The sequence below is a fragment of the Sorex araneus genome, chromosome 2 (genome assembly GCF_027595985.1).
Source record: "Sorex araneus isolate mSorAra2 chromosome 2, mSorAra2.pri, whole genome shotgun sequence".
NCBI classification, from domain to species: domain Eukaryota; kingdom Metazoa; phylum Chordata; class Mammalia; order Eulipotyphla; family Soricidae; genus Sorex; species Sorex araneus.
The window spans coordinates 258,615,678-258,630,292 of NC_073303.1; the positions used below are offsets into that span (position 1 = coordinate 258,615,678).

Here is a 14,615-nt window from a genome sequence, read left to right on the forward strand (position 1 = left end):
CCATATTTCCTCTCTGAATTGTTTATCTGAGAGGTCGTAGATGTTGGGAGACTGTTTTGAGGTTTCTAGTATCTTTTCTTCTCCCTCTCTTGGTGGAGGGGATTTTCGCTGTTTCTTCATATTGTCACGGAAGTGCAGAGTTGGAACCTTGTAGTTCTTTATTCCTCTTCCTTTTGTGGGAAGAAGGGGCTCCGATTGTGCTAAACTTCCCTTATTCACTGATAGCTTTTATAGTGTCAGCCTAAGCTAATGGGTATTTTGCGTAAATGTTTGAGATCGCAAAAGTGAGTTTTCAAAGGAATACACAGTACGGATTGAGCTGAGGTAGCTAAGAATAACTGCGGACGCGTTAGCGGCCGCCGCTCCGGAAAGAAGCCACGCCCACTTTTTAGGCCACGCCCCCTGAGATGAGGACACGCCCCTAAGCAGCAGAGTGGGGATTGGTCAGGATCCGACGGCGGCGGCGGACAGGTGCCAGGCAGGGGCTTCAGGAGAAGCCCCGAGCCGCGGCGGGCAGGGGGCGGGGAGGGGGCTTCTCCGCGCTGAGGCAGGCTCTCCAAGGGATTGCCTGTTTACCTGCAGGATGGAGATTGGTCAGGATCCGACGGCGGCGGCGGACAGGTGCCAGGCAGGGGCTTCAGGAGAAGCCCCGAGCCGCGGCGGGCAGGGGGCTCCAGTTATTATTTTTAATTATTTTTGTAATTAGATTTTTAATTATTTCAGCTCTCCAAACTATAATAATATGCTTAAAATATAAGTCCTGAGTCTGTGTCTGTTGAGAAAAAAATAATTCAGAAATGACTTGATCAACAAATAGAGTTTTGCTCTGAGTGCAGAAAAGTTAGCTTTAAAGTACAAATTTTGAGAATTTACTTGATTCTGATTGATTTTCTGTTCTCATACATCATAAGATTTGGATTTGAAAATGATAATACATTAAAATACTCATTGTGATGTAGGATGAATGCTTGGCCGTAACCTGATGGTGTCCAACCAAGAGGCAACTAGGTAATCAAATCTGACCCACCCGAGGTCAATTATTTTGAGCTGCTTGAAGTCTAGAAATGATTGGCCAATAAATCATTGGTGTGGACAAGTCCCTCTAAAGAGCAGAGGGAAAAATGAGATGCAGTTAAGGAGTTGGCAGTCGCTCATGGTGTCTCTGGAACACTTTCACTGCTGACTTTAGAAAACTGTGACCGACAAGTCTGTGTTTCTCTCCCTCTGATTCTTTCCTCATAAAAAATCTCAGTAGCTCTCATTGCCATTAACAGTGCTCTAGCTAGCACCTTTGCACAGCACACAGGTGCCTGCGTGGAGTGGAGTTCATTCTAATCGTGGCCTCTGAGACTTCTAATTGCAGTCACTGACTTAGGCAGCAAAAGAGTGCTCGCCTTCTTACTGTGTCCTGCAAATCTGTGTCTGTGTTGCTCCCTTAAAAGGCAATTTGATCTCTGTTTCCATTGCTATGGCTTTTCTTCTCTGCTGGAAGTTTTTGGAGGAAAGAAAAATGTCTGATCCATTAAAGAAAAAAAAGGTTCTAAAGGATTGTGTGCCTTCTCGACTACTCACCTGGCCTTGTGGGGAACATAATGAAAGTGCCCTAAAAGGTGACCATTACTTCACGTTTTATGAAATCATTACACCTGACTTGCTATATTTATATCCTTAGTTTTTAAGTATATCTGTTCAAGCGGTTTGGGAAGTGACAGGATAAGGAAAATGGAGTCGAGTTTCTAAACTTTATTGTGTTTAATGTTCTGTAACTACATGAAGAGATAAGAATGTGTGTTGACTCCCATGATTATTGACTATGGAACATTATCCATGAGTCATAGCACAGGATTTGTGCTTCCCAGAACGTAAATTAAGTTTTACTAGTAGTTACATACAAACTGAGAGCAGCTATTAAAGTTAAAATGTTAGTGGGGGTTAACTGTGCTGTGTTTACACAGAGGTGTTCAATTAAAAACTCTTAGTGTGCTATGATGTACACATGAAGGTTAAAAATAGTTCTTGTAAATTGTGGGCTCCAAAGAGAATCACCTTGCATATGGCTGACCCGGGTTTGGTCCCAGCACCATATATGACTCCCTGACCACCACCAGGAGTAACCCCTTGAGCTCAGAGACAAGAAGAATCCCTGGGCACCAGTAAGTGAGGCCCAAAATCCAGAAAGAGGAAAGATCTGAAACAAACAGGGCTGGTAGGGACAGAGGTTGAAAGGAACCTTCATCCACTAATGATGGAGCTGTCGTCCAGTTCACCCACGATGGAAAAGTGTTGGTAGAGACTTCTCAAAAACATGAGAATTGAGCAAGTTTATTATTAATAGTAAACATATTTGCTGCAATTTAAGTGCTTTTGGCTTTGTAGATAATGTATAGCGCATGTTTGTACCAATATTTAGAAGAGACCAGGTGAATCATTCATTTCTTACATAAATTTACAAATTTACATATTTTGCTTTCTAATCAGTATCTTTGGTGACATTTCATACAGTTCTAATTCTTCCTGGTAAATTCCAATAAGTCTTTATTTTGTTTTATTCCTGGATATCTTAATTTATGAGGATTATGTTTATCGTGTAATATAATTTTATTAGTTTCTGGATTGCCATGAATAAAATATAAAAGATGAATTTAATTTTCAAGACATTTAATGAGGACCTCTGGTGCATCTCCTACTGCTTATGTCTTCCTAGAAGATACCTAATTATTTTCACTCATTATTATGAAAGCCGTAAAAGTTGGGTCAGAAACATTTGCATATGTTTTCCTTTATTTTTAATCACTTGAGAGATGACTAAATATTCCTCAGAGAAGATTCAAAGAAAAAGGAGAAAAACTAGGCCTGCTGTAAACGAATACTGCACAATGTATAAAAACTGCTTTTTGAACTTGACCATTTAAAGTGTTGGTTGTTGATCTTCAGAACTTAGTGGTGTAAGAGCACATATTTGCTTTCTGTATGCAGCATTTTGTACTGTGTTACCACAGATTGAAGTCAGGAAAATTGAGCGTTTTTTTATGCATTAGAAATATATATTGAGGGGACGAAAGTAGCAGTACAGCAGGCCAGCCCAGCTTCTATGCTTGAGGCAGTTTTTTTTACTGATTTCTATAAGACTAGCAGGAGCCAAGAAATATATAAAACAGACTGCTCCCATTGTGTTGGAGTTCAACATCTCAAATGTTGAAATAATAAGTATCTTGCCAGTTTCCAAACACTTCAGGGTTCTGTTGTTCACCTGCTATATTTGTCGTTGTTTCTATGCTTACACCTATTCAAGAAAGAGCAGCTAAGTGAGAGGCAACCTAAGTGGAAGTTCTTTTATTTGTTCATTTAAATGTCATTTAAAATGAAAATATTACCTCGCTTTTTAATAGAGTTACCTACTATGTTTTATTTTGTTTTGCAAGTAAGTCTTATTTTTCTTGCATAGCAACTCTAAAGTAAACTATTGCTTTCTTATTCCAGTTTACAGATGAGAAAAAGCAGGTCAGAAGAAGAATACCTAACGCCCAACTATTACATTGATTGAAACCTATAATGAAAATCAGTGGAATATTTTTATCATTTGATGATATATTCTAAAATTTACTCAGACTGTGGGGCTGGAGCGATAGCACAGCGTAGGGCATTTGCCTTGCAAGCGACTGGCCCAGGTTCGATTCCTCTATCCCTCTGGGAGAGCCCGGCAAGCTACCAAGAGTATCTCGCCCGCACTGCAGAGCCTGGCAAGCTCCCTGTGGCGTATCCCTATGCCAAAAACAGTAACAAGTCTCACAATGGAGACGTTACTGGTGCCTGCTAGAGCAAATCAATGAGCATCGGGGTGACAGTGACAGTGACTCAGACTGTGTTCATTTAATGCCAACTCTGTGCCGGTGTCTAACTAAGAGCCAGAGCCATGGAAGGCAACATGATGAATATTTTTGCAGTGCCAAGTCTCTCCATCAACAAGCATTGCCCAAATATGCATGGACGGTAAACAGTTACTGTAGAAATATGACAACAGATTCCAAGTACCTGTTCTCTGCCAGGTACTCCGTAGCAAGCACTGTGCCAGAATCTGGCATTTTTACGAGCCTGTCAAACTATTAGGTGTCTCATCAGTTTTATCAAAATGACCAGAGACATCCCCGTACTTTTGCCTCCACTTTCGTACAATATGAAACGATCAACCAAAATGGCAAATACGGAGGAAAGAGAGGAGTAAAGTATGCTACAGACCAGAACTGCAGTTTCCTGGCTTAGGCTGTCGTCCTCTACTGGAAAGGGTGACAGCTGGCCTTTTGCTCATTTTCTTCTTTGGAATATATATGACTGCACGTGACAGGTGTTTTCCTAGAAAATCATTGCCTTTTTGATTCATAAATGCCTTTTTTAATGTTTTTATCTCACAAATTCAACTTGACAATGCAGTTCTAACAATCTTGTGTGATTCTGGGAGCAAATTGCCATTCTGATGCTTTAGATTTTTGTGAAAGGTGTGATTGGCTTTAAACAACTTTATAACTGAGAGATCCGTGCTAAGAACCAGTGAGAAATTTGATTAAGTTTTTAGATGGGCTCATGTTCTCTCTTATTAGGTTATCTGGAAGTTGTAATTATAGAAAAAGGATAGTCCTCCTTTGGAACAGACAGACATTAGGTAGAGAATTTTAATGAGGGGAGAGAATCTCTTTTCTGAAAATTTGCTTACCTGCCATTCACTTACTACCTGGACTTCCCCATAAAAATCATGTTCCTGATTTAAACAAAATTTCATGTGAATAAACAGTTCTTTAAAAAAAAGTCATTTGATGAGATTATGCTAATCAACCTGTCAGTGGTATATTATCTGTTAGAATTCCACAATTTAATTACAACATATTTTCTGATCTTTGCAAGCTATCTTTCCAAACAGAACTAGCTATTACCCAACAGCCTATAGTTTTGAAATGAGAGTCCAAGTTCTCAACAACTTTTCCAAAAATTCTTTCTGAATCAAATAAATATTTGCAAGTATTAATAAATAGGACTGAAGAATTTTAGGAAAAACTAAGACCAGTGCCTTCGGGGCTGGAGAAATTCAGAGTTAATGTGTGTATCTTGGATGCATGATGCCCAGAGTACCACGGGGCATGCCTCTAGAGAGCCTAGAATACTACTGCCAGGGCGCCCTGGGTGAGCCACAGTCCAGCTGAACAACACAGCATCCTCAGGCCCTCACATTGAACCACACCAGTGTGAAGGACTAAGAATCACCTCTGGAACGCCACTTGAGAGGTGTTCACCCCCAAAAATACATTGCCTAAACTGGGTTTAGGCTTACATAGATTTCCAAACTGAGGACACTGTGATGCTTTGAAAATTAATTCATCCTTTTGGAGATTTGACTTTTCAAAGAAAATATGGCTTATTTAAAATAATAAGAGCGGGGCTGGAGCAATAGCACAGCGAGTAGGGTGTTTGCCTTGCATGCGGCCGACCCGGCTTCGAATCCCAGCATCCCATATGGTCCCCCGAGCACCGCCAGGAGTAATTTCTGAGTGCATGATCCAGGAGTAACCCCTGAGCATCGCCGGGTGTGACCCAAAAACCAAAATAAATAAATAAATAAATAATAAGAGCTAAGAATCAGGAGGTTGATGTTCTGGTCATCAGTATTAAGCCAACCAGTCAATATGTCCAAAAGTAAAAAAAATTAAGTTTTTTTATTTAGTTTATTTCTTTTGTAATTGGTGGAACATGGGCTGTCCTGTCTCCATCCTACACTTGTAAAAATTCCACTATCCAGGCACAAGCCTTCGTAGAAGTGTTAAATCCAGTACAAAAATATATGTGGAGTGAAATGTTAGGGGTGAATGAGTTTTTTAAATGATGCTGTTCTCTGTAACTCAGTGCATAATTTCCTGGATAGTACTATTATGATCAGCTATGTACTTACTCATTGCAGTTACTTCTGTGCTTACTAATTAGGGTATATGTGCTCAGTCACGTGAACTGAAGATACTGCTATAACAAAAAGCATGTCTTCATTATGCAGTGCTGTTCCTACATTTTGTGCGCTTACAAACACAGTGGGAGCTCAGTAACCATTGAGTGATTGGGAACATAACTCCTAAATGCATGGCGCTTTTATAGCAGCCAATAGTTATGTACTTTCTTAATATTTTTATTTTAATTTTTCTTGTGTTGAGTTTTCAGATTTTAAATATGCTGGATAATCAAACTTGGATATCATAACTAAATAGTTTAAATGATCATTTCTTCATAATCATTTTTGTATGAAATAAAATAATTTACATGGGAGGATTGATAGCTTTTAGTACTGGACTAGGAATGAGTTTTCTTTTGTCGTCCCTCAGAGTATAATTCAGAGTTGTGTGACAATATTTAAACGAATGTCCAGCATAAACAAATTCCCTTTGGAGAACTACGTATCTTTGGCCTTTGGGGACACACCTGGACGTCTTAATCCTGGTTCTGTGCTCAGAGATTACTCCTTGCAGGGAGTGGGAGTTCATCTAGGTAGCTGGGGATCAAACACAGGTTGGTTGAGTGCAGGCAAGCACCCTACCTGCTGTCGTATCAAACCGTTCTTATTTTTAATAAATCTAAACCTAAACAAACATATCAAGTGTAGGTGACCTGTGGTACCTATGGCTCTTTTGCCTCTATTAGCATGTAAAATCTTTCTAGGTGAAAATTTAATGCCCAGATAAGCAGCCCAGCAGCTACAAAGAAATAGGAAGTGTCTGTTCTTCAAACACTGGAGTTTCTGCCCGACGACCTTGACCCACAACTCAGAGACAGACAAATGCATTGAAGAACCAATACAAAAATTGACCTACAAATGACCTCATTGCTGTTTAAAAGCAAAATCAATAAATTCGAGTACAGGATTTTGAGTTGGTGTGCCACGTGGAGGTCTAACTATACTCTCTCCTTACTGTTGTGAGGGTTGAGTGTAATGTGTACTTGCAGTGCTTGTTTAACATCCCTAACATGTTAAAATGTTTTAAAGCTGCTGAATTTTGTAGTTTGTCTTCTAAATCATGTTCTTCTCTCTTGTTCGTGTGTTTTCTGTGTGTTGTGTATATGCTTCCTTTCACAGATGGATATACAACCGATGATATTGAGTTTTACTGGCGTGGGGATGATAATGCAGTAACAGGAGTAACAAAGATTGAACTTCCACAGTTCTCTATAGTTGATTACAAGCTGATCACCAAGAAGGTTGTTTTCTCCACAGGTCTGTATCAGGAAAATGGTCTACATTACATTTTGTCAAAGGGTCTCACATATAGATAACAGGGTTGGGTACCAGGAAAGGATGGGGATTTGGAGACTTAGATTTGCTGAAAAGCTGCACTTCCCCTCAAGCCCACTGCTTTTTGGGACCCAACCAGATATTCTCCACAAGGAACTTTAGAAGAACAGGAAACGGTCGAGCTGTCTCATTCATAAGGAGAGGGATGAGAATGTTTACAGAAAGGAAATCGAAGGCCTAAGTCAGAGTCATTCCCCTAACTTCTCTGCAGTTTTTGTAGGCTTGATGTAACTCTTTGGCCCATAGAGGGAACAGCCAAGTCACAGTCTCCACACATTTCTGATTTTAGAGAAATTGTCCAAATATAGGAGGAATTTCTCAAATGGAAGTGTTTCTCTCCATAGCCTAAGCTCAGGAGTTAGAGCTAGAAGTCCATGAAGATTTTGAGTCTCCAGTGTCTTTGCCTTCTTTACTTTTCCTGTGTTGAATTTTAGGTTGTCGAACTTTGTTTCTTGAGCACACATTTTTAACATAAAAATGCAAGAAGGTAATCATTTCCTACATCCCAATTAAGCGAGTGAACGAAATGCCTGCAAGTATATCGTTTTTCTTATTGAAATGGATTTTCCCACTACAGAAATAGCTACTACTATTACTGTAGGTTCTGATTCATCCTCTCCTAAGGATCCAGGCACTTTCTGTCCCTGCTAACAATGTCAAGTAAGAGTAATAAGATTTGGAACAAAAAAATAGCTTCTAGCCTTAAAGAAAAAATCAACAGAAATTTTTCCTACATTTGTGGTCCTCTGAATTCCTGAGGATATTATATAGTATTCTTATTTTCATACCACAGCACTTGTTTTAGCCCAAGAAGACTAGACTAGAGCTTTCTTTAAATTCAAGAGAATATCTCTTCTGAGCACTATCAGATTTTCAGTTTAAGCCTTGTGTTATGTCTCATATTCTGCTTCGAGTAATTCCTCAGATCATCACAACTAAAGGCGCCATCATTGAGAAAATGATGGTCGTGTAAAATAAGTCTGTGTGATACAGTATAGAATACTGAGCAAGGGTGAACTGGACTTCTCTTATTATTGATGAGTTCAAGATGTATTCATTGCCGATCATATTAATTTTTTTAAAAAAAGAAAGAAAACAGTTGTTCCCAGACTACTTTGTCATAAGAAAGTGCCCTTCAACAAATGATGCATGTGAATACGGGGAAGAGATTTTAAAAGCTAATCAGGGACTTGGAAGGAAAATCCCCTGTCTGTTGATAATGATGATGGTCTCCTCTTGCTTTTCAGGTTCCTATCCGAGGTTGTCCCTCAGCTTTAAGCTTAAGAGAAACATCGGTTACTTTATCCTGCAGACCTACATGCCTTCCATCCTGATCACTATCCTTTCCTGGGTCTCTTTCTGGATTAATTATGATGCTTCTGCTGCAAGAGTGGCATTAGGTAGGCCATTTTCTAACTGTCCACAGAGTCGGAAACCCATTGTTCCCCACCCCACCCCCACCACACACACACACACACACACACACACACACACACACACACACACACATCTATCTCTCTCATGCATGCATGCACATTTGTGTGTGTGTGTGTGCACATTCATTTCCCTGGAATTCGGGATGCATGGCTAGGCCAGAACATTACAGTCTTTGAGACTTGGGTGTTATGATTCAGTATTAAATCAATTAAACATGAATCAAAACCCTCATGTCAAAATTGCCCAACTCTCTAGCTGTTGGTAATGAAATTAGTGCCATCAGTTTGATATTCATACTGAAGCATACCTCATGTCATGTTGCCCTATGTTCTGCTTGGGTCTGCCTCCTTCGCTGGAAAGACCCTCCCCTTCCACAATTTTTCTTTTCCTAAGTAAAAAGTGAAAATGTCTGTAGTACATAGATAAGCAGAAAAAAATGTGGATTCTAATTAATATTTTGTTTATTTTATTTTTTTCACAAATTTTATTTTATTTTTTTAAATTTTATTTTATTGAATCACCGTGACAAAAGTTACAAAGCTTTCAGGTTTAAGTCTCAGTCATATAATGATCAAACCCCCATCCCTTCAAGAGTGCACCTGTTCCCCCACCAAGAACCCCAATACCCCCCCTCTCACCCACCCCCCTGCACCTGAGTGGCCGATGATCTTCACTTTATTCTCTCTATACTTTGGATACATTCAATATTTCAACAGAGAACTGACTATTATTATTTGGACTTTTCCCCCAACAACCAAACCTGCTGAAAAGGCATCATTTGATAGTTTGTTTTCCATTGCTGAGAATGAAGATTATAGGAGCTGTCTCGGCCACGCGGTTTCGGATTTCTGTTCTTTTAACTCAGTTTACAGTCTAGATGCATTTCTATAAGTCTCTGGGTGCCAAAATGGGTTAGTAGACCTCCAGGATCATAGTCTTTAAGGAGCAGAGGGGCCGTGTCGTGCGTGGCTGCTCCGGATCTCATCTGGGCTGAGGGCGTAATTAATATTTTAGAGTAATATGGCAGAGGGTTAGAAAAAACAAAGTAAGATTATTGAGAAATAATCCATGTTTTATTATCATATACTTGATTATTTTCTAATACCATAGGATGAGTTTAAATTTTTTTCACATTCTTTTATTCTTCCCTTTTGTTTGAGTGAGGGTTTCACCCCCAACAGTGCTCAGTGGTTATTCCTTCCTCTTCACTCAGGAGTCACTTATGAGGGGGTCAGGGGCCATATAGAATGCCAGGGATTGAACCCGGCTTGGCCACATGCAAGGCAAGCACCCTATCAGCTGTCCTATCACTCCAGCCCAACTATTTTTCACGTTCTTATTAATAACTTCAGATATAGTAAATTAGGATGTTTTGCACCAGTTTTATTGGTTTTGTTTTTATTTCTGATTACATTCATTTTATTTATTTTGATGTTTAAATCACACCGGCCATGCTCAGAGGCTGCTTCTGGTGTTTTGCTGAGAGCTTTCTCCCGCCAGTGCTCAGGGACTGCATGGTGCTAGGACCCAAACATGTGGCTCCTACATGCAAAACTCTTGCAATAGCCCTTTGAGTTACTTTTTCCCAGCCTTGGTGCTTTGAAAATGTGGATTTTACTTTTCCATTGTGCATCTTAATTCAATCATTACTTGCTTAGAGAAATCCTTCAACCCATACTTGTTTAGAAAAGTCATTCATTTACTCATAAAGCATATATATGGCTTAGGGGCCACACCTGACAGTGCTGGGACTTACTCCTGGGTCTGTGCTCAGAGATCATTCCTGGCTGGCTCAGGGACCGTATAGGGCACAAGGGATCAAACCTGGGTCAGAGATGTGCAAGACAAACACCCTAGCCAGTGTACTGTCACTCTGGTCCCGGCAAATATAGGTTCAAAGTCCTGCTCTGTTCCAGTTATACTAGGCACTGATGATAAAACAGTATCCTTTTGCAAGCTATATTCTGGCAGTAAAAGTAGACAATTTTTTAATGGTCATGCATATTACATTACATGGTAAGTGTAGCACTGTGGCACTGTCATCCCGTTGGTCACCGATTTGCTCGAGCGGGCCCCAGTAAAGTCTCCATTGTGAGACTTGTTGTTACTGTTTTTGGCATATCGAATACGCCACGGGTAGCTTGCCAGGCTCTGCCATGCGGGCGGGATACTCTCGGTAGCTTGCCAGGCTCTCCGAGAGGGGCAGAGGAATCGAACCCGGGTCAGCCACCATGCAAGGCAAATGCCCTACCCACTGTGCTAAGTTTGGGTATGCTTGGGGTGCAATTTGGAATAATTAAGGTAGATGTCATTCAGAAATTGTGAGACATAAAGTTGAAAAGGATGAATCAAAATATTTGGACGAGACTATCTTAGCCCATGGCCCAGGCCAGTTTCCAGTCTATTCCAGCATAGCCTGCCAGGCATGTCCGTGAAGAAGCCAGGGAGGAGAATGAAGAATTACTCGGGGAGGAAAGAGAATTTCAAGGAGAGGGAACTACACAACTATAGAGCAACTTGGAGAGTGAGTCATAAAGTCTCAGTGAAATTGGATTATTCCTGAGCAAAGAAGTGATGCAATCTTATTTCAGTTAAAAGGAATCACTCTGTGACCAGATAAAGGAAGAAAGGAGAGAGAGGAGATAGAGAGAGGGCGGGGGGGGGGGAGAATAGGCTGTAAGGCACTTGCTTGCATGTGCCTTGCTGCCAACCCTAGTTCAGTTCCAGGCACCTCGGTCTGCTGAGCATGAGAGGTTACTCCTGAGCTCCAAACCAGGAATAGCTCCTGAGTACTGCCAAGTGTGGCCCAAAGGCAGAGAGAGAGAGAGAGAGAGAGAGAGAGAGAGAGAGAGAGAGAGAGAGAGAAGAAGAAGAAGAAGAAGAAGAGGGTGAGAATCAGTTTGGAATCACCTGTGTTCTTGTACTGAGATTAGATTATAGTGATTCCAGGTGACAAGGGAAAAATGGTGATCTCGCAGAGTGAGACCTTTGATATAGCCTCTGAAAATACCAGAAAATGACCCTTTTTATTACCAACTAGTCACAGTTCATATAATTTATAAAACCATTTATATTTGGTTTGTGATGTTGTTTTTCCTCTAAGTATTAAGAGACTTGCAGTGAATCATGTTCAGTAAATATTTGCGAAAGAATCTTTAACTATTATTTCAAAGTAAAAATATTTCTCCATATTACATTTATTACAGGAACAGTAAATTATTCATTTTCTTGCCCATCAGCGGCCAACATCCAGAGACTATGAAACCAAGCTCCCAGAAGCATGCAGCCGCTTTGTGGCCACATGACATCTTAGAGCCTAGTCCCTCTTGGGGAACCTGGCAAGCTACCGAGACTTTTCCTGCCCTCACGGGAAAGCCTGGCAAGCTCCCCTTGGCGTATTCATATGCCAAATACAGTAATAATGATGAGTCTCATTCTCCTCACCCTGAAAGAGCCTCTAATGTGGCACCGTTGTGAAGGACAAGTAAAGAAAGGCTGTTAAAATCTCAGGGCTAGGACGAATGGAGATGTTACTGGGCCCATTAAAGAAAATCGAGGATCGATGGGATGAAAGTGATAGTGATAGTGATTTTCTTGCACACCCAGTGGTGCTCAAGGTCTTACTCCTGTTCTGTGCTCAGGGATCACTCCTGGTGGTGCTTAGAGGGTCATATGTGGTACCAGAGATCAAACTGGGTTGGCCAAGTGCAAGTCAGGCCTATTATCTGCTGCACTCCCTCTCCAGCCCTGTAAAAGAGTTTTTAAATGCCTTTTTCACCTGAACAGTTCATTATTAAATAAAAAATACCTAAAAATGAGATTTTGATGAATAATGAAGTTGATATTGTCAGTTTTATTCTGTTGTACAGTAACCTCATTCAAACAATGAAGAAAACTAATGAAATCAGGAAATGTTTACAAAGACTAATGTTACGCAAGAGAACTGTAGGGCACCCAGAGGCATGGAAAGATCAGGGTTTGCTGGCCATGCTCAGAATCAGGTCCCCAAATACATGTTTATCTTTAACTGTTTAATGAACATGGGTAAAAACAAAACAAAAATTATGATGTATTAGATAAAATTAAATCAGAAACCTTTGTTGCTTGCCAGAACGTCATGGCCATGACACGTGACTGCCAGGTATTATATCAAAGGTAATTGTTCCTAGGTGGTATTAAAGGACACGGGCCACTCGAGTCATCGAGATCCCAGGGCCCAGGCTGCCTCTGCGAGCTCTGGGCTCTCGACAGCCGAGCTCTCTTTCCACTTGTCTCTTGTGCTCCAGAGTTGGGCCTTCTTATCCACAGGGCCTCTTCGCCCTGGGCTTGCGCCAACATCTCTCTGTAGCTCTGGTGAGGGCATCCAGGGGAGCTACCGCCACTATCAGAGACTCCTGGTGGCTGAACCAGCAGCTACAGTCTGACCCAGTGTGGCGTTTCCCTGGAGGAAGTGTATGATGCTGGAATATTATCCCTGAATTATACACTTTAGTGATCTGTCCAGGCCCCTTCTCTGCTAGCCTCCTCTCCAGTTTCAAAATTCTTACTGCCTATTGTTCGTATCATGTATATTAATGAATTCATTGATTTCATATAATGTATTCATTGATTATGATCATTTTTATAGATTGTCCCTTATCACATATTTTTCTGAAAAAAAATTGTTTGGGGGACATACTTGTTGATACTTGGGGCTTACTCCTGGCAGGGCTCAGGGGACCTGGGGTGTGGGGGATGGGGGCTAGGGGATAGAACCCAGTTCAGTCCCATGCATAGCACATCCCCCGCCTGCTGTACTATTTCTCCAGCCTCATTTATTTCCTGAAAAACTCCTAAATGGATTTCTTTATTCCTGCCTTGATGCTTCCCCTCCACCCTCATCCCCACCCCACCCCCAGTGCTCCCAGAGTGAGTCTCCTACTTATGTTACCTCTCACACTCCCTGCTTGAAGATGGTGGCGCCACACAGCTGCCAACTTTGACTTCCGAGTCCTGTGGGACTCTGTGCAGATGACTCTCCATCCTGTGGCCTTTAGTTCCCGTATGTGTCATTTTTCCTATGGTTCGTCTCATCAAACCCTATAATTCACTCACAGCCATCCTTGAAATTCCACCTGACTTGTATCTGTTTCTGATGTCAGACTGGCCTGTACCAGTGCCTTCAGGGCTCTGTCACTTGGACTGCCAGCCCTGGGTAGCCTACATGACTTCTGCTCATTCTTCAGGACTCAGTTTCAAGCGATCCACTTCCTGTTCTTTCTTGCCACGCCCAAGGCTTCCATCCCTCTTGATACATAACTGTCAATTTGGAATCTCAGTAATGTTCCAAAATGACTAATATCAACTGGAAATCACTGCTTCGTACATCAGAGCCTCTCACATAACTCTTATCCCATTAAAAGTGCCCAGAAAATATTTTGCAATCTCAGTGAATGTGAAATTTACATGAACCTTCCCAGCTTCTCTGAGCGCACACGTGAAACACGGGTGCATTATTCCTCTCTCTCTCGTCTCTTTCAGGGATCACAACTGTCCTTACAATGACCACCATCAATACCCACCTCCGAGAGACGCTCCCCAAGATCCCCTATGTGAAGGCCATTGACATGTACCTGATGGGGTGCTTTGTCTTTGTTTTCATGGCCCTTCTGGAATATGCTTTGGTCAACTACATCTTCTTCGGGAGGGGACCCCAACGCCAAAAAAAAGCAGCTGAGAAGGCTGCAAGTGCCAACAATGAGAAGATGCGCCTGGATGTCAACAAGGTAAATTGGGAGGGCGGGCCCTCCTTAGCTCTGAAACTTACGAAAATGCCAGAAGTGCAGGGTAACAACCTCGTTTGGCAGATGAGGAAACC

The 14,615-nt window shown here is 41.4% G+C and overlaps 1 protein-coding gene across 2 annotated transcripts in view; it reads left to right on the top strand.

The window, feature by feature from the left end:
* The window catches only part of GABRB2 (gamma-aminobutyric acid type A receptor subunit beta2), a 204,964-nt gene that overhangs the window by 152,551 nt on the left and 37,798 nt on the right, over window positions 1–14,615 (top strand). For both annotated transcript variants that reach the window (XM_004611462.2, XM_004611463.2), the window contains exons 6-8: window positions 7,106–7,243; window positions 8,569–8,721; window positions 14,279–14,523. In XM_004611462.2, coding sequence (XP_004611519.1) covers window positions 7,106–7,243; window positions 8,569–8,721; window positions 14,279–14,523 — 536 coding nt within the window. The remainder of the gene's footprint in view (window positions 1–7,105; window positions 7,244–8,568; window positions 8,722–14,278; window positions 14,524–14,615) is intronic.